A 26,862-nucleotide genomic window follows, 5' to 3' on the forward strand; every position below is an offset into this window, starting at 1 on the left:
CAAGTATTAAGTACTATTATTAGATTAATGAAGTTTTTCATTTAAATGTTTTATGAAGATCGCTGATCAAAGTCTATGTTATTTGTGCCTTTCATTTATGTTATTTTTCTATGTTCATGGCTGTATATTAGGCTTTAAAATACACTTCTCAATCTATATATCTAATATGCAGATTATTTGTACAAAACACATTTTGCATGCAGACCCGCTCTACTTTAACCCCCCCTAATATGCAAAGCTATAGTCCAAATTTATTTCTAAAGTAATGAAGAAACTAACGAAAAAACTGGCGAGCTCTCAAATTTTACACAGCATAAACTTGAGTGAGTGGTGCATAATCTATCCACAAGTATAAAAATTCCTTCCTTACGGAAATAAAAAATAAAACTCAAATAAAATTCTTAAATTGGGAAAGCTTTATTTTCCATGGGGGGGTTATTTTCCGGGATGGGGGTATTTACAGAGGGATATTTTCCGGGGAGGGGGGGGGTATTTTCCGCATGGGGTATTTTCCGGGGGGTATGTTCCGGGGTAATCGCTGGGGGGGGGGTAAACGCCGACCACCGGTGAAATTATTGTTAGAGCAGAAGGAAGATTCTTTGTTTTGTCAAATGCATCAAACAGTTCGTGATAACGAACTGTAAGTAAAGAGCGACCCGGGTCAATAGTAACCGAAACTCTAAAAAACGGAATTTTGATTAAAAGTCTGAGAAAATTTGCCTTATTTTCGAAAAAATCAGAAACACCCCCTTAAAGTCATAGAACCTAAATGAAAATCACACCATCAGATTCAGCGTATAAGAGAACCATACAGTAGAGGTTTCAAGCTCCTATCTGCAAAAATGTGGAATTTTGTATTTTTTGCCAAAAGATAGATCCCGGATGCGTGTTTATTTTATTTTTTTTCTCCAGGAGTGATCGTATCGATCCAGTGGTCCTAGAATATCGCAGGAGGGCTCACTCGAACGGAAATTAAAAGTTCTAGTGCCCTTTTTAGGTGACCAAAAAGATGGAGGGCAACCACGCTCATTTTTTTCCCAAAGTCACCCGATCAAAGTTCAGAGATAGCCATTTTCTTCAGTATGGTCGAAAAATATAACTATATCTTTGAGGATGATTAATCCCCCACAGTCCCCGGGGGAAGGGCTACAAGTTATGAACTTTGCCCAATATTTACATATAGTATTTGTTATTGGGAAGCATACAGAAGTTTTCAGAGGGGATTTTTTCTGGTACTTGGAGGGATGGGTGGGGGGTTACGTGTCAGGATCTTTCCATGCAGGATTTTTTCATCGGGGAAGGGACAGTGCTATGAAGGAGGTGCCGGATTTTCCAGCAGTATTTAAAATAAACGACCAGAAATTAAATTTTAAAAAAAACTATTTTTTCAAATGAAAGTAAGGAGCAACATTAAAACTTAAAATCAACAGAAATTATTACGTATATGATTGAGTTCGCCCCTAGTCATTACCACGCTTTTTACGGTACAGTTTTTTTTGCACTTTCATCAGAGCTATTTATTCTAATAACGGCCTTTGTGATTAAGGGGTCATTCTTAAAGAATTGGAACAAAATTTGAACTTTAGCGTAAAGAGTATGGTCCCCTAATATAATTTCCTAATATATTTAATAAATATTTACGAATATAGAAGTTCGTTACGCAAGTTAATTCGCAAGTTACATCAGATCAAAATTTCGAGAAAGCCATTTAGCCAAAACCAAAGTAAAATTAATATGCACATTTCGCTTTAATTATTCATGTACGGTGAGCTAAAATCAAAGCTGCATTAATTCAAGACGTTCAGAATTAAATAAAAAACAAGTTTTTTTTAACTGAAAGTAAGGAGCGACATTAAAACTTAAAACTAACAGAATTTATTCCGTATATGAAAGGGACTGTCCCCTCCTCAACGCCTCGCTCTTTACGCTATATTTTTTAATAAAATAAAAAACTTTAGCGTAAAGAGGGAGGTGTTGAGGAGGGGACAGCCCCATTCGTATGCGGAATAATTTCTGTTCGTTTTAAGTTTTAATGTCACTCCTTAATTTCAGTTAAAAAAACTTGTTTTTTTTTATTTAATTAGCTGCATAGATTGCGGTAGTTTACAATCTATTTGATTAAGATAAGTCATTGAAAATGCAAAATAAATGCCGAGACTGGAATGTCCCTTTTTGTGCGAAGGGAAAATAGTATGGAATTTTCATGAAGGGAAGCCCTTTCACGGGAGCAAATTTCAATTAAGACCATGTACGGATAAGCTTCACTTCAAACGGCTTAGATTAAAAGACCCCCTCCACTGGAGAGGAAAAAAGAATGTTTTGTTTCCCAAACAGAATTCCAAGATTTAATCAGCATAATTGAGTTGGTAAAGTACAGCCATTTTCTCCCATCAAAGACATGTTAAACAATAATTAACTATTATTATACAGATGAGCACGAGATGGACTCGTTTTATCGATCAGACATCAAAGTAACACTAGTTTGGATTGTTTCGATTGGTTAAGTGGAAACTTACACAGCCATTTATAATTTAAAATTAGGAAAAATCAGTAATTCAGTTCTTAATGAAAAAGACGCCCATGGGCATTTAGGCAGTTTTGGAAGTAGTTGGTGCGCCAAATCAAACAGTTCGTGGTAACGACTGTAAGTAAGGAGCGACGTGGCTCAACAGTAACCGAAACTATAAAAACTGACTTTTGATACCAATAGATATATCAAAAGAATTGGCTTATTGTGCTGGTTCCACATAATAAGTTTAATTAATTTTGGTATTATCCATCAAAGGCTACGAGCCTGCAAAAATTTGTCTGAATTTCGAAAAGGGGAGAAACACTCCCTAAAAGTCAAAGAATTTTAATGAAAATGACACCGTCAGATCCAGCCTATCAGAGAACCTGACTGTAGAGGTTTCCTGCTCCTATCTGCACAAATGTAGAATTTTGTATTTTTTGCCAGAAGAAAGATTATGAATGCGTGTTTATTTGTTTTATGGGGTGATCTTATCGACCCAGTGGTCCTATAATATCGGAAGAGGGCTCATTCAAACGGTAATCAAAAGTTCTAGCGGCTCTTTTAAGTGACTAGAAATGGGAAGGTAACTAGGCCAACTCCCACGCCCCTTTTTCCTCAAAATCGTCCGATCAAATTTTTAGATTACCATTTTGTTCAACATAGTTGAAGGGCCTAATAACTATGCCTTTGAAAACACCATGACCCCCCACAGCCCCTGAGGAAATCATTGACGTATTGTATTCGTTATTGTAAAGTATATTTTTCGGGGGGAGATTTTCTGCTGGGGGGGGGTATTTTCCACGGGGACAATTTTCCTTGAGGATGGAAGCTTCCAGGGGAGTGAACTTTTCACGGTAAATTTTACAACGCGGCAATTGTCCAGAGCTCCTAATGAAATGCTTTTTATATGTCTTGCTTTCTCTTTGCCTACTTAATTTTACACGTTGAGATGTTCAGGGTAATTTACCGGGGTAAATTTTCACCGGGATTGAATTTTCTAGAGGATATTTCCGTGGCTAGGGGGGTTCCGTAGAGATTGCTCCAGATTTTCTAGCATTATTTAAAAAACGATCCGAAATTAAATAAAAAAAGTTTTAGTTGAAAAAAGGTTTTTTAAACTAAAAGTAAGGAGCAAAATTAAAGCATAAAACGAACAGAAATTATTAGGAATATGAAGGGGTTTCCCCTTCCTCAACACCTAGCTCTTTTCGCTAAAATTTGAATTTTGTCCCAATTCTGTAAGAACGACTCCTGAAACACAAGGATCGTTTAATTAGAACAATAAAAAGTTTTTTCTAAAAGTAGTAGGTTTTCTAAGTAGTAGTTTTTCTAATACATTTTTGTTCGTTTTAAGTTTTAACGTTGTTCTTTACTTTTTAGTTAAAAAAAAACTTGCTTTTTTAATTCAAGAAAAGAAACATGGGTGAAAAAGCAGCAAAAAATAAGCTAAAAACATATGACACCAAACAGGTTAAGAAGGTTTAGATCTCTTTGAGAATCAACAGTTTGTTAATGTTTGAATCACAGTATATAAATATAGACAATATGATCGTCCCGTATCTCACCCATTACAAAAACCCGGACCGATGTGCGAGTGCTCCGGAGGACGTAAAAACATAAGCGACATTAGATCTTTTCACGGGTAGACAATTCAGATTTCTCTTGAACGCGAAATTTGGCTTCAACGTTGGAACACTAAATTTTAAAGAATCTAACTTTAAATTAGTTTATTCCAATACATATCTAAAAATCGGTAATCAGCTCCGCAATACTAATACTAGATTTTTTAGAAGTTACAAGTATAGGTTTCAAAGTCTCGGCATGGTTTCAAAGGTACTTTGAGAAAGTTTCTCCGAAAATACGTGTTATAGGGTAACTGGACCGCTGATGGCAGATCAAATGAGAGGAGCTGTTTGTAGTCGCTAATGAAAGAGTATGTGGGAGGAGATGTTTGTTCGCACCGAGAATGAAGAGCCAGAAATCATCTGCGGTGAACTTACTGCTAATTATCTTTATACAATGGTTTGAATTTACGCCTGAAATGTGTTGTCAAATATCATTATTTAGTTTTGCTAATTTATTTTCACGATTCAACTTAGCAATACCGCCGAAAATGTGATGCTTATATTAAAACTCCTTAATTTTAAAGTAGCAAAAAGAAAAATCTGTAGTTATTAGGTATTGATGAACATAAGATTGACCCAGGTGTAAATTTTAATGTCATTGGTACTTTAATAAGTATGAAACTTCATGGTTCGAATTTTTGTTCGCTTAGGGAATGTCTTAAAGGGGGTCTTAGGGGGTCTTAAAGTAAAAACTGTGCATTCCGTATTTTAAAAGATCGTTATCAGATAAGTAATACGGATTACATATCTTTGCGATTGCTTAGAATTAAATTGCTTAACCATTGGAATTAACTCAGGTAAATTGCAAACAATTGTCGATTCTAATGTCCGCCAAGAGAAAGAATATTTCCCATAAGTCATGGAGATTTGCTTTAAGGGTTAATTTATAAATATAACTTTATTTCAACTCCCTTCTAGCGGCGTAATACACCAGTGGTGTATTGTCAAAATCCTTACTATGAGGGCTAAGTTGGAGCCGATTTTCCCAAGTCAGGTGAAAATTTCATGAACTTGACAGCAGGTACTTGAAAGAATTTTGATCCCCTTAGGGATAAAATTACGTTTCGCGCCACACATTTTCAGAAAATGGCACGTTGCTGTGACGTGGCTTCTTTTGTTACTGAAAAAGGAACTAGAACATTTCATTTTGTCTGCATGAGCCCTCTTCCAGTGCCTTGCGATCACTAGTTTGATCGAGAAAAATAAACTTACAAACAAGCAAACAAATAAACGCTTATCTGAGCCCATTCTTCTCGGGAAAACTACGGACTTCTACATTTTCTAACTTACAAGCACTAAACCTCTGTAAAAGGGCTGTTTGATATCCCAAATTTACTTCTGTAACTTTAATCAAAATCTCTCCCCTTTGAGGGTGTTTCCTTATGCTTAAAATTGGGCAATTTTCTTAAGCTCACAATTTCTGATAAGCTGCTTCAAACCTCAGCAGCTCATGCCCAATCAGAAGCAACCCTCTCGCATTGATGTTTTTTTTTTCAGTTGTCTCGTCGTATAGAAAGGTAGTCGTAGAAACTTTAAGCGGGACTCATTCAATCGGAAAGTGAAATTTCTAGCTTTATTGAGCGGTAGAATTGATTGTAGGGCAGCAGCCCCTCCCTCTTTGTGTCCTTTGTTGCTACCCTGTTTGCCATAATCTTTGTATAATCAAAATTTTAAGATAGTCTTTCTGCTCAAAATAGTCAAAAAATCAAAAAAGTACACCTCCAGGGACGACATGAACCCCACAACCCCTAGGATAGCAGTGACATACGACAAAACAACGAAGAACGAAGAAAACCAATTAAGAAATAGAAGACCAAAGTAGGATGTTGTTCAACAAGTGATTAAAATGAAAAAAAAAATAAGGATAATTATTACGGCAAAGACCTTCACCAATCCTTCCTAAATGAAAAAGAATAAAAAAAGAAGAAGAAACTAACCTTTGAAGTTACCAGAACAGAAAAAACAAACTGACGACCCAAAGTTATCCAAATGTCTCTTGATCTTTTTTTTTTCACTTTTTAAAAATAAACCACACCATGGGAAATTCCTTCCCCGCCCGGAAAGTCCCCTCCCGGAAGTTTCCCGAGGAAGTCTCCCCTGTGGAAAATTTCTCGCTCCCCCATGGACAATTCCCCATACGGTAAATTGAGCAGCCACATAGAAAGTAAAAATAGGTACCTCAAAATGTCGATCAGATGTCCTAAGGGGTAACAGAAGGACCAGTTTTAGGACAGGGACTTGTCGGTCTCCATTCACTTTCAGTTTATAAAAAAGAACTACAACTCTCAATATCCGATCGAATGAGCATCCTCTGAAGTTTCTACGACTATGAGGGGAAGGCTGGGGACGACGAAGGGGCAGGTCCCCTCCTATACGAAATAAATTCTTCTAATTTTGGGGTTTAATGCTACTCCTTACTTTCATAATGACAGCGTAGACCAGAAATATTCCCATAAGTCAAAAGCGATTAGATATCAATTTGCTGCCCCTTAAAATTTACCCCGCACCCTGCACCAAAATTAACCTGCATCCTCGCCCTTCCTTAGAACTAATTCTGTATTTACCTGAAGTTTCAATGAGGGCTAGGATGTTTTGGCTTTAAAATGCACCCTTTAAGGCATATGCCCCCTCCAAAGCTTTTACCACCACCCTTCCTATATAAACCTTATACATTAAAAATGAGCAACTTGCATAGCTTACAGCCCTTTGCCCTGGGGGCTAGAAGTGGGGTTTATCAAACCCGGAGGTATAGTTATTTGACCTTCGGACTATTTTGAACAAAATAGTTTTCTCGAAGTTTTAATTGGATACGTTTGGGCTAATTAGGGTTGGAATTATACGGGGAGATTTTTCCAGCGATGACTGCTGAACCTCCTTTTGCAAGAGTCAACAGAGAAACTTTTAGTGATAACTTCTCCAGGAAGATCTCTCAAAGTGCTGCGTTCTTAAATATTTTTACCGTTTTATAGTGGTTTGGTCATGGATCGCGTATAGCCAGTGTGATATCAGCACGTGTCAGGTCCTTGTCTCAGATAAGGGCCCAGAATAGTACAAACTCTCAGTTGTTTAGATTTGGGTGTTACTAATGAAAAAAGGGGTTTGTTCGATGTTGGGGCGCGATTGGCAATTGGGGCGCGATTGGGGCGCGATTGCAAGTTTCAGGGATCGTTCTTTCTTCTTTGTCATCTAAAGAATCAAACATATTATTGTAGGAGCGAGGAATCTAAGGATGCGGAAATGAGACAAAATACATTTTGTCTATGATAAGATTGAACCTTTCTGGCGCAATTACAGAAAATTTTCAGAATGTACGGAAAATTGTTTTGGGTAGCCTACGCCCCCTTCTCCCAATAAAAATTTTAAGGCTGTAGACTGTAAATATCCAGTTTTACGAAAATGTAACAACACCTTTTGTAGCATAACCTCAGAAGAGATGACAAGAAAGCAAACGAGTATTAAAATAAAAAATTTGTGTCTGTTCGAACAGCGACACGGTATGTGATTTTTGCGAAATAACAATGTATGACAGTAGTTGAATCAGCTGGTAGAAGCTGTCTAAGAAACTGAAGCGTGTCTAGTATAATGATACGCGGCATCTTTTGGAAATTGATCTGGAAGTAAAAGAAAATTCCAAGTGTCTCTTCTAATCCAGGCCAATTAATGATTCTGTGTACATCTGGAGACCCTTGACAAGAGATTACTCAAAATTTGTGGAAACAAGAAACCAGTTATTAAACCTCACATGAGGGGTGAACAGCATGCAAACATCTCTTACCGTAAATAAGATACTCAGTTTTATTTTCGATAGCGATAAAGATCAAAAGGGCCCTATTAGACCATAATATTTTTAAATATTTTTCTGTCATTTTGGGTTGCATTTATTCTTTAATAGTAATTTCCGGTCGTTTTGAGTTTTAGTAAATGCAGGTTTCTATTTCTTCTGATATAGAGACCTGTTCTACCATGTGAGAGATTTTATAAAACAGCGAAAAACAGAAAAATCTCAAACGTTTGTTTTAGTATAGCCAGCGTCTTCATTTTGTACTGGTTGTCAAATTGTGCAGCTTATTTTTAGCTTAAAAAAATTTTTGGGTAACACATCTGCTATTTCAAGTTGTTTCACTTTGTACTTTATTAATCATAAATTTAGAAAACTTATGTAAAAAATCAAGAAAGTTCAAGAAAACCTCGAACATATGGCTTGCAATAATCAATATCTTTTCCTTCTTATTTTTTTTTTATTGAGAAATAACTTTATTTGCATGAATATTTACAAACTTCCACAAGCCTGGTCATTCAGGCTTGTCAGGAACTATATCCTTTCAACTTAACAACCTCACATCTTTGAAACAAAAACAAACAAAAAAAGACGAGATACCACTTGCTCACCCAATTCCCCGACGGGTACTATTAATATTCACTACCAATCCTCATACTGTTTAGCACTACTTTAGGAAAAAAAAAAAAAAAAAAAAAAAAAAAACATTAATCAAAATCATAACAACCAACACAATGGCCCCTTATCAGCCAATATATTGATAATATATTTTTCGTTATTTTCTCCTAGACCAAGTTTAACCGCAATTCACCCTCTCTCAGGTTTTTTCATATGAATAAAGTCGTATGAATAAAATTCTTCTCATGATAATAAGCTAATTTTCTGGTCCCTGGAACTTGTCATTGTTTAAATGCTTCAGCTAATTCCTCTTTGGGTCTTTCAAATTCAAACACCAGTAAGCAATGAAAAAAAGATGGAGTAAAACAGGATAGCTGAGCTTGAAAAGGGTTTTTTTTTTTTTTTTAAATTGGTGATTCCACTATTTGGGTTCTCTACAATAACATTAATGATTCTGATAGCCAATCGATTAAGACCAAAACTATTAAATGAGTGGTTTTCAACAGTGGTATCGAGACCCCCTAAGTCATTTTTAATAGCAAGAAAAAGCGCCAGCTGCCAAAAAGCAACACCCCTGCCATGTGTTTCTTAGTAAATGAAGAAAATGTCAATCATCCTACTGGCTTCTATGACGGTGTCAGATGATCAATGGACCGTGGGTGATGATAGGCTAATTGTACGTGAGAGATTTGTATCCCACGAGCAGTTGATCGCCTGGTTACTTGATCACCGGAAACCGTCGAGAACAGTGGTGCGGAAATTTGCGCACTAAATTGCGGTTTTTGACTGAAATGCCATCACATGGGTATGCTGCAAACTGAAACATTCTAAAAATGCCAGTTGAGCCACCTAATTTTGTTATAATTGTACTCATTTTGACATTTTCTAATATTTGTCTTTTCGTTCCACTGCCTTCTTAATTTTTAGCACCTATTTTAATATTTATTTCTTATTGAATTATCATTCCGCAATATTCCATTGTTATCAATTGTGTGTGTACTTTTCATCAGTGATGAAAAACAGCGCATTTATTTTTTAATGTTTGCTCTTGAAGCTTCCTTGTAATGTCAGAATTCCCTTAGAACGTCCTCAGAACGTTCAAATTCCCTTAAAACGTCAAAGCGGCTTGTGATTTTGCCTAACGAATATTTATAAATGAATAGAGTTATCTTATAATCCCGTGTGGCAGCTGTACTCAACTGAAGTTATCTTCAGTGAATGAATCCAATGCATTTCAGGCTTGCCTAGATTCAAACTCTGAGAGATAAAACCATTAATAACAAATTCTTCCCCAAATGGAGATATATATTGATGCACCTTTTTTATGATTGGGATATCAGACCTTTGTGCAAAGTTCGTGCTCCCCTCAAAATCTTGTGAATTTATTGTTTAGGCTATTATTATATCTTATGTAGTTTTAATGAATAAATAATGGCTGATCCCTTCCTAAACAGGGGCGTAATTTCCTATGACGCAGAAGGACATCTGCCTCCCAGACGCCGGTTTGACCCCCCTCCCCTCCCTCTCCAGATAAAATTGAGTGTCTTCAAAAATATTGTCAGAAACAAATCAGTTTTAGATTCAAAAGGACCAAAGTGTCGTTTTTAACTATTTTTGCTTTAATTTCGACTAATTAAATACTAAAATCAACCTACAATTTTTCCTTGTTTCTTTTCATTAGTAATAGTTTCGATCTGGAGAATGAATATTTGGGAATTTTATGACTATGATGAAGATAGTTTTTGAATTCCCCAATTAGGAGAAATTACTAAAAACTACCGTTTTTGTCTCTTCTTAATTGTGTAAAAAATATTAAGATAGTTTTTGAATTCCCCAATTAGGAGAAATTACTAAAAACTACCGTTTTTGTCTCTTCTTAATTGTGTAAAAAATATTATCTTAATCTCGAAAATAAGAAAAAAAAATTCACATAAAGCGCATCCATGATTTTTGCTCGGTGGAAGGGGGGGGGCTCACCTTTGGTACTGTAATAGCAAGATGGTATATAGCACAACCCCAAGTCAGCTGAATTTTTAAACTCAGCTGGTATACGTGACTTTTTATGAGTCCGGCCCATAGGGTAGAGAGAATCACCACTATGAGAAAATAAAATTTAAACGTCATAGCTTTCTAAATATTTCCCGAGAGGGGTAGTCATCCGGAGTAGTATCGAGGAGAGAAATGTCAAAATAGGTAAAGCTGAAAAAAAAACAGATTGTATTTGCTATTTATAATCAGCAAAGTTGCTATTTTTAATTTTCAATGAAGTTATAGTAAACCTTATCTTTTCTACTAGGGTGAATACATATGCATTGCATCAAATACTATTAATGGAGTTGACAGAGTAGGTGAGAGTCAACCAGTCAATGTCAGAGTTTTGGGTAAGTCCCGACATTTATGTGTTGCTCATTCCTAATTTTTCTAATCCTTGTTTTTCCTTATCCATCTCCCTGCTAAATATAATCATTTCGCGTTTAAATTAAATTAAATAAAAAAAAATAAGTTTTTTAACTGAAAGTAAGGAGCAACCTTAAAGCTTAAAACGAATAGAAATTATTCCGTATATGAAAAGGACTGTATCCTCCTCAACGCCTCGCTCTTTATGCTAAAGATTTTTATTGTTGTAAAAATAGAGGGTTGTGAGAAAGAGTCAAACTTTAGCGTAAAGAGCGAGGCGTTGGGGAGGGGACAGTCCCTCTCATATGCGGAATGATTTCTATTCGTTTTAAGTATTAATGTCGCTCTTTACTTTCAGTTAAAAAAAAGAATTATTTTGTTTTTGAACGTTTTTGAATTAATGCAGGTTTTGATTTTGGCTCACCGTACATGAATAATTAAAACGAAATTTGCATATTCATTTTACATTTTGTTGTGGCTAAATGGCTTTTTCGACATTTTGATCGGACGATTTTGAGATAAGGGGGTGGAGGAAGGGGCCTATTTGTCCTCCAATTTTATTAATTACTTAAACAGGGCACTAGAACTTTTAAATTTATTTATGAACATTTTTATTAATAGCAAATATACGTAACTTATGTATTAACTTGCGTAACGAACCTCAATATTCGTATTTTTTTATTAAGTATATTAGGGGGTTCGCCCCCTAGTCAATACCTCGCTCTTTACGCTAAAGTTCGAATTTTGTTCCAATTCTCTAAGAATGACCCCTTAATCCCAAAGGCCGTTTGATTAGTTTAAATAGCTCTCATGAAAGTACTAAAAAAAAATTTAGTGTAAAGAGCGAGGTATTGACAAGGGGGCGAACCACCTTCTATACGTAATAATTTCTATTCGCTTTAAGTTTTGATGTTGCTCCTTACTTTCAGCTGAAAAAACTTGTTTTTTTATTTAATTTTTGACCGTTTTTAAATAATGCTAGGAAATCCGGCGCTTCCTTCATAGCAATGTCCCTCCTCCCCATGAAAACTTCCTCCGTAGAAAGATCCTCCCACGTAACCCCCGACCCTCCCACTACCAGAAAAATCCCCCCTGAAAACGTATGTATACTTCCCAATAACCAATACTATACGTAAACATTGGGCAAAGTTCATAACTTGCAGCCCTTCCCCCGGGGACTGTGGGGGATCAAGTTATCCTCAAAGACATATTTATTATGTTTGTCGACCATGCTGAACAAAATGGTTATCTCAGAATTTTGATCAGGCGACTTTGGGGAACAAGGGGGTGGGGGAGGGGGCCAGGTTATCCTTCAATCTTCTAGGTCACTTAAAAAGGGCAGTAAAACTTTTAATTTCCATTCAAATAAGCCCTGTCACGATATTCTAGGACCACTGGGTTGATACGATCACCCCTGGGGGAAAAAAAACAAACAAACAAATTAACACACACCAGTGATCTTTCTTCTGGCAAAAAAAAAATACAAAATTCCACATTTTTGCAGATAGGAGCTCAAAACCTCTACAGTAGGGTTCTCTGATACATTGAATCTGATGGTGTGACTTTCATTAAGATTCTATGACTTCTAGGGGATGCTTCTCCCTTTTTTCAAACATAAGGCAATTTTTTTCAGGCTTTTAACTTTTGATGGCTTAATGAAATTTATATATTTAAGATCTGCATTAAAATCCAATTTTTTTTATGTATCTATTGGTATCAAAATTTTGATTTTTAGAGTTTCGGTTACTATTGAGCCGGGTCGCTCCTTACTTACAGTTCGTTGCCACGAACTGTTTAATAGGAGTATTCTCATTTTCTGAAATAAACAAACAGCATCAAATACAAATTAGTATTATTCAACCAATCTGTATCATGAGTTCCGGGAAATTTGTGTCATTTATTTCTTCGTTATTCATTCTTCTTTCATTTAAATTCATTTCATCTTCGTTTTCAGAAACAAATCAATGAAATTAATTCACATGCTTGCAGACACTGATTTTACAGTATCTGTAGATGATGTTTGAAACTGATGAACCAAGAACAATTAAATTTAATATGTAAACTTAAGGTCAATAACTAAAAGTACAATATATGACATTCCAATATGACATTCAATAATTCAATAATTATTGTAATAATAATATAATAATATTATTCAATAATTATTTAATAATTCATTAATTTGATGAAATTTATCCTGAATTTGAATAAAATTTATCCGACATTGCAGCTTTTGTTCAGCTATTTTAACTATGATTTTACTATTTGGAGCCAAGAATGACAGCTCTTGAGTTCCATGTTCGGTGATATTTCGTGGAATTCTCAGTGATGATCCCAGCAACCTTGGCTCACACTTGTACAATCTCGGGCATAAGATTTTTGACCTCTGTGACATTTCCTAATTTCTTGTTGACCTGTTTTCTTTCCTTCTCTTTATCTTATTGATATCATGGCTTCATATCTGTTATTCTTGGCTCTTAATATTCGAATGGGGGGTCCACAAAAAAGGAAGTGAAAAAATATGAAGGACGAAATCGGTAATCGCAGTTATATTTCGTTTAAAAATTATATTCTGTGCATTTTCAGCAGAGCCGTTCAAGGGGGGGGGAGCAAGCTGCCCCGGGTGCCGATGCAGGGGGAGGGGTGTACCGTGGCTTCCCAGTTTGATCTTTTCGTAACTGTTTTCATTGCATTGTGGGTTTTTCAGCTTGCATAAATATAAAGCAGCACAATGAAAATGTAACCTAACATATAGCTAGTCACAAATAGTGACGGCAGTAGGGAATGGGTCCGTGGTGCCATGCCTCCTTAATTCTAAGAAATCTGTAATATCATGGTTGATGCGTCGGTTTGTTTGATTTTTTTCGTCGCCGCTTGTGGGGTACTAGAATTTCACGAAGAGATGCTTAATGACTCATTTGAAAGGGAATTGCTATGATTGGTGCCTTCTGTAAGTAACAAGGGAATGTAATATTAAAGTGGCATCGCTTCCTGACTCCCCGTGGCTGGTTCAATACTATGTTCCAGCTAAGAAAAGGCGTTTTTCTGGGTGTGATATATATCTTATCAAAAGATGCGCGTTCATGTAAGAGGTTACAGTATTAGTCTTAAATTGTGTTACCTTGCATTTTGAACTTGAATAAAAAGAATTATTTTACCCTACTCTATAAACTGGGTTAATTGTTCTGTAGAATAAATCGAATTACTGCTGATACCTCATCATGCAGGAATTACTGGGCAAACGCTTTTTGAATTTCTTAAAAGAGATGCAGCGTAGATGAGAATCATGATGTAAAAAAAAAATGGTTGCAGTCTCAGACGCAACCCAGTAAAGAACGAACGCTAGCCCTTAGTAACCAAAAATTTAAAAACCCATTTAAAAAAAATATAAAGTGAGAAAGAATCGCCATTAAACGGGGTTCATGAAAAGAACCAATTGGAGAAAAAGAGAATGAATAACATCATAGAAGTTGCTGAAGAATATTAAATTTACTTATGAGAATACACTTAAATAGATACACAAAGGATAAACTATAGAAACTTGATAGCTCGATCATAAGCATAAACTGATTAACTTATTTTCTATAAATCCACCTCAAGTAAAAATCAAAGAGGTGAATTTTGAGCCTTTTAGCAATAGACGATGTGCATTCTGCTTATTTTTAATTCTGACTGTTCCGTAAGTCGGTATAGAAGGGTTGGTCGTTGTAACTTAGGAGAGGACTAATTCGATTGAAAAAAATATAAAGTTCTTCTGTTATTTTTATAGTCAACAGTGGCGGGATTAAAGGAATGTGTGATTTTTTATCAAGAACTTGATTTTTGGCGTCTATTGTGAGTTATTTCAGGAAAATGTATTTTAAGAAAGATAAGGGGTTTCACTAGTAAAATTTATAACTTTAACCCCATATGAGTCCACGAGCCTACCAAAAATTAGCTCTGAAGATGGCAAAGGTTTACTTTACTATTTCGGTCAGAAAAATGTTATAGTTCTTCAAACATAAAAACATATTATACTTTTGCTAACCGTTGGTGTTTAAGGAAGGGAATGCTCCTTTATTTTTGATACTGATGCTTGGCTGCTCTTTTCAAATAAAACATAGATGTCATTGAAATGAAGAACACTACCTTTAGCCATTTAGTGCCCTAATTACTCGATTGTCTTTTTTTTGTGCTAAAGTCTCAACATTGGAAACTTTACCGGAATTTATTTTCTAAGCTAGATAGGGCTGTCTCGTTACTAAGACTAGTAATACATAATCCAGCTTGTTTGCAACTGGGAGGAAAAGTACTAAGAAATGGTTTTTAAGAGATACTCTGGTCTCTCAAATGGTTATCATCATAGCTATTATTGCCCTAGCTTAAAGGTCTTTTTCTTTCTACAAATGTCTCTTGGAGAACCCGCAAACCGGAATTAGGGATGGATAGAAATAATTCATAAGTACGAAAATAGAATATCCTTGTGATGAAATTTAAAACCATGCATTCCGAATGATTCTACATTATTGTTTTTATGTTATGGGTTGTCAAACTTAGGAAATGTAAATGCCACCCAAGGTACAATTAAGATGTTTAAGGGCTAAAGAAACTGAAATAATTTTTTGTATCAGCTTTTTATGTTGACCCTTATGATAACCACCCCCCTCCCCACATATTTGCTGCATATAAGAAAAAAGTACATTTTAAACGTTTTATCTTTTATAACTGTAATAAATTCAAAATTATTAACATGTTTAGGAATGAATGTCGGTATATTTATTAAACTGTCAATCCCGTTCCCTTGTTGTTCTTTTCTTTCAGAAATCTTGGTTATGATGGTACCTTTTTTTTCTTCTTATATGTTGTAGAAAATTTAAAATAAATAACTCTAAATAAAGATTGTTTTCAGTAACTTGCAAATTATCTTCTGGTCTTTAGAAGGCACAGGGGACGTTAGTCCTACTCTTGTCTGTGGTAGTTCCTGTTTGTTTTAAATTTAGCTTGGCTATTTAATGTAATTAATTAAAAAAATTACTTTCTGAAAAAGAAGATTTTTAAAGAAAAACAAAGACTATATTACACCTTAGATCAGAAGAAATAGAAACCTACAATAACTCAAACTCAAAATGATCAAACATTACTATTAAAAAATAAATGAAACCCAAAACGAACGGAAATTATGTAAACAATCATAGCAAACAAACATGAATAGGTACTAATAAAAATGAATAGATTAATCTTAAAACGAGTGAAACTTAAATCGAAATGGCAAATGGAGCTTGAAACAAAAACAAACAAAAATGAGTTTGGATTTTGCCTCCTTTTCTCACTGTAAAAGTCTAAAACCTATTGCGTTATTGGCGCTTTACTGAAAACCATATGTATCTTGAAAAGTCTTATGAAGTACAAATAAAATTTAATAGAATGTTTGGTATATAATTCTATTAATTGTTGAAAGATCATAAGTTCGAAATTTTATTTTACTATAATTTATTTTCATTTTCAATTTCCGTGATAACTGGAAAAACAAAACATTTGTAATATAACTTGTTTTCAGTGAAGCACCAATGACACATAAGCTTTAGACTTTTACAGTTAGGGAAGGGGGCAATATCCAAACTCTTGCATGTATTGAAGCTATATTTGTCTTGAACAGTCTTGGAAAGAACTAACACAATTAGTTTTGAATATTTTATACATAATGATATTAACTGCTGAAAGCTCATTAGTTCAAAATTTTATTTTACTGCAATTTTCATGTTTTTTTTTAATGTTATAATCATAGGCAGCGCGCTAGCGCTGCCTAAGTAAAGAACGATGTGGGCACAATGTTTTTTTGTTTTTTTTTCTCTCCATACCCGGGCACGTGTCGAATGCATCTTCACGGAAAATTAGAAAATGACTTATTTGATTGTAACTCGGAGTGGCTAGTGACATTTTTAATAATCGAAAGTGATTGGAGGGCACATAGCCCCCCCCCCCCGCCGCCCATCATTCCCCTAAATACATCCAATCAAAATTTTGAGACAGCCATTTTGTTCAGCCTAGTTGATTTCCAGATAGAAAATATATTTTTGAGGAGGACACTCCCCCACAACCCTCAGGGCAAGGGTTTTCAGTTATGCCCTGAGGGCATATAAGAACGATGTTGGCACAATCGTCTATTTTTTTTTTTTTCTCCTTTAGAGCAAGGCACTTCATACGGAAGGGGTCGTCGTAGAAACTTCAAAAGGGGCTCATTCGATTGGAAATTAAGACTTCTAGTGCCTTTTTAATAGTCAAAAGTGATTGGAGGGAAACTAGCCCCCCCCACGCCCATCATTCCCCCAAACACGTCCAATCAAAATTTTGAGATTTTAAGTTATGCTCTGGGGGCATATAAGGTTTTTATAGAAGGTGTTGTCGTGGGAACTTCAAAAAACGGCTGATTTAATTGAAAATTCAAAGGGCTAGTGCCCTTTTTAATAGTGAAAAGTGATTGGAGGGCAACTAGCCCCTCCCCACGCCCATTATTTCCCCAAACACATCCAATCAAAATTTTGAGATAGCCATTTTGTTCAGCGTAGTTTATTTCCAGATAGAAATATGTTTTTGAGGAGGACACTCCCCCACAGTCCTCAGGGTAAGGGTTTTAAGTTATGCCTTGGGGGCATATAAAGTTTTTAAAGAAGGCGTTGTCGTAAAAACTTTAAAAAAAGCTCATTCAATTGGAAATTTAAAGGGCTAGTACCCTTTTTAATAGTCGAAAGTGATTGAAGGGCAACTAGCCCCCTCCCCCACGCCCATCATTCCCCCAAACACATCGAATAACAATTTCGAGATAGCCATTTTGTTCAGCGTAGTTGGTTACCAGATAGAAAATATATTTTTCAAGAGGACACTCCCCCACAACCCTCAGGGCAAGGATTATAATTTATGCCCTGGGGGCATATAAGGTTTTTATTGAAATCTTTCACGTAAAAACTTGAAAAAGGGCTCATTCGATTTGAAATTTAAAGGGCTAGTACCCATTTTAATAGTCAAAAGTGATTTGAGGGCACCTAACCCCCCTCTCACGCCCACCTTTTCCTCAAACACATCCAATCAAAATTTTTAATAGTCATTTATTCAACGTAGTTGAAAGTTTTTGAAATTAGACCTTTAAGGATGAAAAACCCTCCCCCCACAGCCCTCAGGGCAAGGGTTGTAAGTTATGCCCTGGGGGCTTATGAAGTTTTTATTGGAAGCGTTATCGTAGAAACTTTAAATGGGTTTATTCAATTGGAAATTGAAAGGGCTAGTGCCTTTTTATTAGTTGAAAGTGATTGGATAGCGACTAACGCCCCTCTCACGCCCACCATTTTCCCAAACACATCTAATTAAAATTTTGAGATATCCATTTTGTTCAACGTAGTTCAAAGTTCAGGAAATTAGGTCTTTTAGGATGATAACCCCCACAGAGCCCTCAGTGCAAGGGTTGTAAGTTATGCCCTGGGGCATATAAAGTTTTTATTGAAAGCCTTGTCGTAGATACTACAAATGGGATCATTCAATTGGAAATTGAAAGGGTTAATACCTTTTTCAATAGTTGAAAGTGATTAGATAGCGACTAACAACACTCTCACGCCCACCATTTTCCAAAACACATCCAATCAAAATTTTGAGATATCCATTTTATTCAACGTAGTTCCGGAAATTAGGTCTTTTAGGATGATAACCCCCTCAGAACCCTCAATGCAAGGGTTGTAAGTTATGCCCTAGGGGCATATAAGATTTATATAGAAAGTTGTTGCATAAATCATAGGCAGCACGATCACGCTGTCTAGTTAAAGAACGAGGACACTCGAGAACAAGGCAAAAAACAAAGACTAGTAAAGAGGAGGACACTCCCCCATAGCCCTCAGGTCGAGGGTTTAAATTTACGCCCTGGGGCTACATAAGAATGATATTGGCAAAATGTATTATTTATTATTTTTTTCCTTTAGAGCACTTCGTACCGAAGAAATTGTCGTAGAAACTTCGAAAAACGCTCATTCAATTGGAAATTTGAGTGGCTTGCGCCCTTTTTAATAGTCGAAAGTGATTGGAAGGCGACTAACACCCCTTCCACGCCCACCATTTCCCGAAACACATCCAATCAAAATTTTGAGATAGACATTTTGTTCTGCGTAGTTGATTTCCAGATAGAAATTATGTTTTTGAGGACAGTCCCCCACAGCCCTTAGGGCAAGGGTTGTAAGTTATGCATTGGGGGCATATAAGGTTTTTTATAGAAGGTGTTGTCGTAGAAACTTTTAAGAAAGCTCATTTGATCGGAACTTCAAAGAGCTAGTGCCCTTTTTAATAGTCGAAAGTTATTAGAGGGCAACTAACCCGCCTCTCACGCCCACCTTTTCCCCAAACACATCTAATCAAAACTTTGAGATATCCAATTTATTCAACTTAGTTTTAAGTTCTGGAAGTCAGGTCTTTTAGGATGATAACCCCCGCCCCCCACACCCTCAGGGCAGGGGGTGTAAATTATGCCCTGAGGGGAAATAAGGTTTTTTATTTAAAGCGCAAAAACTTCAAAAGGGCTCATTCAATTGGATATTGAAAGGGCTAGTGCCTTTTTTAATAGTTGAAAGTGATTGGAGAGCGACAAACGCCCATCTCACGCCCACCAATTTTCCAAACACATCCAATCAAAATTTTAGATATCCATTTTGTTCATTGTATCTTTTCTCCAAACACATCCAATCAATATTTTAGATAGAATATTATTCAACGTAGTTGAAATTTTTGTAAATTAGGTCTTTTAGGATGACAACCCCTCCCCCCTTCCCACAGCCCTCAGGGCAAGGGTTGTAATTTATGCCCTGGGGGCGTATAAGGTTTTTATTGAAAGCATAGAAACTTCAAAAGGGCTCATTCAATTGGAAATTGAAAGGGCTAGTGCCTTTTTTAGTAGTTTGATGAGATTGGAGAGTGTCAGCCGCCTCTCTAACGCCCACCATTTTCCCAAACATATACAATAAAAATTTTGAGGTATCTATTTTATTCAACGTAGTTGAAAGTTCTTGAAATAAGGTCTTTTAGGATGATAATCCCCTCAGAGCCCTAAGTGCAAGGTTGTAAGTTATGGCCTGAGGGCATATAAAGTTTATATAGAAAGTTGTTATAAAAATTTTAAAAAGGGCTCATTTGATTGAAAATTGAAATTGCCCTTTTTAATAGTCGAAAGTGAGTGGAGAGTAATTAACCCCCCTTTTAAGGCCACCATTTCCCCAAAAGCATTCAATCAAGTTTAGAGATAGCCATTTTGTTCAACGTAGTTGAAAGTTCTAGAAATTATGTATTTAAGGATGACAAACCCCCCAGAGCCCCAAGGACAAAGGTTTTACGTTCTGCCCAGGGGGCATACAATGTTTTTATTGATAGAGTTGTCGTAAAACTTCAAAAGGGGCTCATTTAATTCGAAATTGAGAGGGGTAATACCCTTTGTAATAGTCGAAATTGATTGGAGAGTAACTAACCCCCCTCTCACGCCCACCATTCCTCTAAACACATCCAATCAAAATTTTCAGATAGCCATTTTGTTCAACGTTGTAGAAAGTTTTGGAAATTAGGTCTTTGAGAATGCAACCCACCCAGCACTCGGGGCAAGGGTTGTAAGTTATGTCTGGGGGGCATATAAGATTTTTACTGAAAGTTTTTTCGTAGAAACTTCAAAAGGGCTCATTTGATTGGAAATTGAAAGGGCTAGGGCCATTTTTAATAGTTGAAAGTGATTGGAGAGCGAATACCGCCCCTCTCGCGCCCACCATTTCCCCAGACACATCCAATCAAAATTTTGAGATAGCCATGTTGTTTAACTTAGTTGAAAGTTCTGGAAATTCGGTCTGAGAGGATGACAACCACCCTAACAGACCTTAGGGTAAGGGTTGTAATTTATGCCCTGGTGGCATATAAGGTATTTATAGAAAGCGTTGTCGTTTCCAAAACTGCTCATTCCATTGGAAATCAAAAGGCCTAGTGCCTTTTTTAATAGTCGAAAGTAATTGGAAGGCTCGAAATTTTCATAGGCAGCGCCCTAGCGCTGCCTAAGTAAAGAACGATGTGGCCACAATGTGTTTTTTTTTTCTCCATACCCAGGCACATCGTATCGAAGCAGTTGTCGTAGAAAATTCGAAAAGGGCATATTTGATTGGAAATTGGAATGGCTAGTGCCCTTTTTAACAGTCGAAAGTGATTGGAGGGCAACTACCCCCCCCCTACGCCCATCATTCCCCCAAACATATCCAATCGAAATTTTGAGATAGCCATTTTGTTCAACGTAGTTGATTTCCAGATAGAAAATATGTTTTTGAGGAGAACACTCCCCCACAACCCTCAGGGCAAGGGTTTTAAGTTATGCCCTTTGGGTATATAAGGTTTTTATAGAAGGTGTTGTCGTAGAACTTCAAAAAAGGTTCATTCGATTCGAAATTCAAAGGCTTAGTGCCCTTTTTAATAGTTGACAGTGATTGGAGGGCAACTAGCCCCCTTCCCACGCCCATCATTCCCCCAAACAAATCCAATCCAAATTTTGAGATAGCCATTTTGTTAAGTGTAGTTGATATCCAGATAGAAAATATGTTTTTGAGGAGGACACTCCCCCACAACCCTCAGGGCAAGGGTTTTAAGTTATGCCCTTTGGGTATATAAGGTTTTATAGAAGGCGTTGTCGTAGAACTTCAAAAAAGGCTCATTCGATTGGAAATTCAAAGGCTTAGTGCCCTTTTTAATAGTCGAAATTGATTGGAGGGCAACTAGCCCCCCCCCCCGCCCATCATTCCCCCAAACCCCTCCAATCAAAATTTTGAGATAGCCAGTTTGTTCAGCGTAGTTGATTTCCAGATAGAAAATACATTTTTGAGGAGGACACTCCCCCACAATCCTCAGGACAAGGGTAATAAGTTATACCCTGGGGGCATATAAGGTTTTGTATTGAAATCTTTGTCGTAGAAACTTGAAAAAGGACTAATTCGATTTTAAATTCAAAGGGGTAGTACCCTTTTTAATAGTCGAAAGTCATTAGTGATATTTTTTGTTGTTGTTTAGACCAGGGCACTTCGTATCAAAGGGGTTGTCATAGGAACTTCAAAAGGGGCTCATTCAATTGCAAATAGAAAGTGCTGATGCCCTTTTTAATAGTCGAAAGTGATTTGAGGGCAATTAATCCCCCTTCCACTCCCACTCTCCCACGCCAACCTTCCCACGCCCACCTTCCCACGCCAACCCTCCCATTTCTGCTCTTAAAATTTAACCAAATCAAAATAGCAAAATAAAGTCTTAAAAAACGAAAAGATTTAAAGTATTATTTTATTTTTCCCTGAAAAGACTATGTCAATATAAAACGAACAGAAATTCATTAAAAAAAAAACTTTTTCCATAAAATAAGTTTTTCAAAGAAAAGTAAAGAACTCCATTAAACAAAAAATTAGCAAAAATAAAATCAAATAATCTAAAAAACGTGAAACTACCACAAATCAGCATCGATAAATAAATGAAACCCAAAACTAACAGAAATTACAATAAATAACCGATACAAACTCAAAACGAGCAGTAATTAACACAAGTTGGGCACAAAACCCCTATGCCTTCCCAAAGCCAGAACAAAATTTGCACTTTACTGAAACAATACAAATGAATGTGCATTGTCAGTTTAATATGCATATACTGATATTTAGTAATCAAAATGTTAATATTACTTGATTTATTAAAGTTATAAAAGTAAAAACATTTATATTATTTCAGTAAAGTGCAAATTTTGTTCTGGCCTCGGGAAGGCATGGGGTTTTGCGCCCGACTTATCTTAATTTCTGCTCGTTTTGAGTTTGACTCGGTTAATTATTGTAATTTCTGTTCGTTTTGGGTTTCATTTATTTATTGATGCTGATTTGTGGTAGTTTCACACTTGGTAGATTATTTGATTTTATGTTTGCTAATTTTTTGTTTAATGGAGTTATTTACTTTTCTTTGAAAAACTTGTTTTGTGGAAAAAGTTTTTTAAATTAATAAGTATAAAAAGAAAGTACTTGTAATATAATTCGTTTTCAGTAAAGAGCCAATGACGCAGTGGGTCTGACTTTTACAGTGAGAGAAAAAGGCAAAACACGAACTCTTGTTTGTAGTATATTCAATTTAAGTTTTGGTCGTTTTAAGGTTCATTTATTCATTTATATTAGTAACTATTGTATGCTTGTTTTCTATGATTGTTTATTTAATTTATCTCCGTTTGGGTTTCATTTATACTTCAATATCAGAATATTTTTGTTCGTTTTAAGCTTGAGTTGCATATTCAATTTAGTCTTTACTCGTTTTAAAGTTTATTTATTCATTTATATTAGTCCCTGTTGTATTTTTTTGCTATGATTGTTTATATAATTTCCGTTCGTTTTGGGTTTCATTTATTCTTTAATAGTAATCTCTGGTCGGTTCGAGTTTGAGTTATTGTAGGTTTCTGTTTCTTCCGATCTTAAGTTTAATATGGCCTTTACTTTTGTTTAAAAATTTCTTTTTCGGAAAGTTTTTTTTTAATTATTTTCGGTTCGTTTTTAATTGCCAAAGTTACAAGTTTTTACAAAATTTTCTATTTCAAAATAATTTTTTATTCCCAAATACAACCTTGTATACCCCCGTGGCTTAACTTTAGGCATATATTCTCAGAGGCCAACCTGACTCTTATACATGATAATGGTAATAAGCTTACCTAAGCTATGGATGTCAGGTATTGTGTTATCTTGAACGATAATTTCGACTGGCCATCATCAGGTTCAAATTCAAGACTTGAATTTGAACCTGATGATGGCAGGCACAGGTCCTGTCGAAATTATCGTTCCAAGATAACACAATACCTGACATCCATAGCTTAGGTAAGCTTATTACCATTATCATGTAACTTTAAGCAGTTGCCCCGGGCTCTGGGGGTTTGTTTTGGCCCCGGGGTTTTGTTATTTGATGTTTGAACTATTTTCAATAAAATAACTATCTTGAAATTTTTATCCGATGGGATTGGGGAAAAAGAGCATGGGGAGGGGCAATCTCTTTTAACTCTTAAAAAGTGAACTAAAACTTTCAATTTCCAATCAAATGGGCCCTTTCTGAAATCCTTACGAGCATCCCTTCTACAAGAACAATATATACCCCAAAGGCATAACTTAACAACGCCTGCCTCCGGGACCTGGGGGGTTGCGTCGACTCCGGAGTTTTTGTCATCTGATTTTTGAACTATTTTTAACAAAACAGCTATCTTAAAATTTTAATCGGATGCATTTTGGTAAAAAAAAAGGCGTGAGGGGCTAGTTACCTTCCGATTTGTTTCTTCTCTTAAAAAGGCCACTAGAACTTCCGATTTCCATTCGAATGAGCCCCCTCGCCTAGAATGCCTAGAACCATATTTTATATTACTAAAAATTTGTGTCGTTATACAACACCTTTTGTACAATGCATGACATCATTGTAGTACTATCATGAACCCTTTTTGCTCTTTAAGTGCAACTAATGTGACGTCATTCGCATGAATTTTTTTTTTCAATATTAAGGCTCTAGCGTTTATCAGTCAAAGGGTGCACCTCTTGCACATGACCCACTAAAATACCACCATACCCCACCGGTGGGACCTATGTCCCACGTTGGGGATCACAGGACTACGGTTATTGTCAGGGAAGTTAGGGGTGGAAGAGATGACTCTGAACAGAAACCAACATTCGAAATTTTTTTCAGAGATGTAAACAGGGGAGGGATTCGTGACTGTATCCCCCCCAAAAAATTCCAAATTTAAATTTTGATTCCCAGTTACTTTCCTATGCTTTCCGTGAATTTATCTTGTAATTGTATTTTTATAATTTCATTTCTTTCCCACCAAGAAAACATTCTTCTCCCCCAAAGCTAACTCTTATGTAGGTTCCAAGCTTCTGTGCTAACTTCTTAACTTATTTTTACTTCATCTTTCATTTAGTTTAACCATACAATCTTTATTTGTTGAAGAATTTTTTATTTTGAAATTCTTATCTCCGGAGGATGTGGGTGCTCTTCTGGAGATCTTTTCTGTATCATTGTGTATTTTCTGATTCTGGAAAAATTTCTGTATCATTCATAGATAATTATATAAAAAAGAACATTTTTTTTTTCAACTAAAAGTAAGGACTAACGTTGAAATTAAGAACGAACAGAAATTATTCCATATTTGAGGGCGGCTGCATCCTCCATACCTCGCTCTTTAACCTTAAGCTCGTGCTCGTCCTTGAAGAATTAGTACAGAAAGTCAAACTTTAGTGTAAAGAGCGAGATACTGAGAAGGGGGCAGCCCCTCTCAAATACAGAAAAATTTCTGTTCATTTTAAGTTTCAATGTTGCTCCTTACTTTCATTTGGAAAAACTCTTTTTTTAGTTTAAGTTGTGATGGTTTTTCAAATAATTCCAGGAAATCCACTCCCTCCCCCTCCCACCCCGTGTAAAATTTCTCCTGGAAAGCTCTCCTGGAAATCTTCCTTCCCAAAGAAAACTCGCCCCATGGAAAATCCCCCCTCAAAAAATTCCTTACCCTCAGTACTTACAGCCCTTTCTCAAGTGACTATGGGGAATGATGTCGTCCCCAAAGGCATAGTTATTGGACCTTTCAACCATGCTGAATCAAATTAATATCTCAGAATTTTGAACGGATGACTTTGAGGGGAAAAAAAGGCATGGAAGTGGGCTAGCTGCCCTGTAATATTTTTGACTACTTAAAACGGGCACTGGAACTTTTGATTTCCGATCGAACGAGCCTTCTCCCAATCTTCTAGAGTCATTGGTTCAACACGATCAGCTCTAAAAAAAAAGAAACCAACAACAACAAAAAAACACGCATCCATGATCTTTCTTCTGGCCAAAGATGCAAAATTCCACATTTTTGTGCATAGGAGCTTGACACCTCTACATGATGGTTCTGTGATACGCTGAATCCGATGGTGTGATTTTCATTAAGATCGTTTGAATTTTTGGAGGTATTTCCCTCTTTTTGGAAAATTGGGCAACTCATGCTCGTAAATTTTGATAGATTACAATAAGCTAAATGAACTTCATATACTTGGAATCAGCAGGAAGTTGTAAATTTTTGATTTATCAACTGTTACCAAAACTGTTATCAAACTGTTATAGAGTCTCGGTTATTGAGCCGCTGTTATTGAGCAAACTGTTATTGAGCCGTTTCACTCCTCACTTGGAGTTCGTGATCAAGAACTGTTTGATAAACTTAGAGATTTCATTGCTTGAACATTTGTTTTGTTCTGAAGACCTTTATTAAGGGGTTGTTTTGATTAAGTTAATATTGTTTAAAATATTTGTGTTTAATTTTCTTGATAAATGTCTTTCACATAGGTATCTGTAGAAACTAACTGAGATCGGTTTTGCGAAAGGGGGTGTCTAGCCCCTTGGCGCCCCTCTAAAATGGGCAGGGGTTAGAAGCATCTCACGACGGATTTTAGTTGTGCTGAAAATATACAGCTGTTTTGCTGCAAGAAATCCAATTACTTTTCAAGTGTTTATTAGATTAAATATAAATTAAGTTCCTATATCTGATCCAAGTTAATTTATATTTGTTATAAAAAGTATTTTTTGTTTTCATTCCAAATTTTTTAAACAAAATCACTATGATGATGACATATTTTGGAATTTTGTAACTCATTGTTGTTAGTCCTGTTTTCTCAGATGGTTTTATTGCGTTAAATACCATTTGATTAATATAGAGTCTATCAAGACCGTATCCAGGGGGGGGGGGGTTACCCGTTTTGACCCACCCCCCCGAAATTTTTGACCGAGTCGAAAATTAGTCGAAAATTAGTAAAATCTTAGTAAAAATTAGTAAAATTAGTCGAAAACCGAGTCGAAAATTAGTAACCCCTCCCCCCGAACAAAAATCCTGGATCCGCTCTTGGAGTCAATCACGTTCTTTTTTCTTCAAAGGCAAAATC

The 26,862-nt window shown here is 36.0% G+C and overlaps 1 protein-coding gene across 1 annotated transcript in view; it reads left to right on the plus strand.

The window, feature by feature from the left end:
- The window catches only part of LOC148950816 (kin of IRRE-like protein 3), a 156,331-nt gene that overhangs the window by 65,769 nt on the left and 63,700 nt on the right, over positions 1-26,862 (plus strand). The window contains exon 8 of the mRNA XM_089090466.1: positions 10,830-10,914. Coding sequence (XP_088946592.1) covers positions 10,830-10,914 — 85 coding nt within the window. The remainder of the gene's footprint in view (positions 1-10,829; positions 10,915-26,862) is intronic.

This window comes from Artemia sp. Qi Xiang Cuo, chromosome 6 (assembly GCF_049724085.1).
Source record: "Artemia sp. Qi Xiang Cuo chromosome 6, ASM4972408v1, whole genome shotgun sequence".
NCBI lineage: Eukaryota > Metazoa > Arthropoda > Branchiopoda > Anostraca > Artemiidae > Artemia > Artemia sp. Qi Xiang Cuo.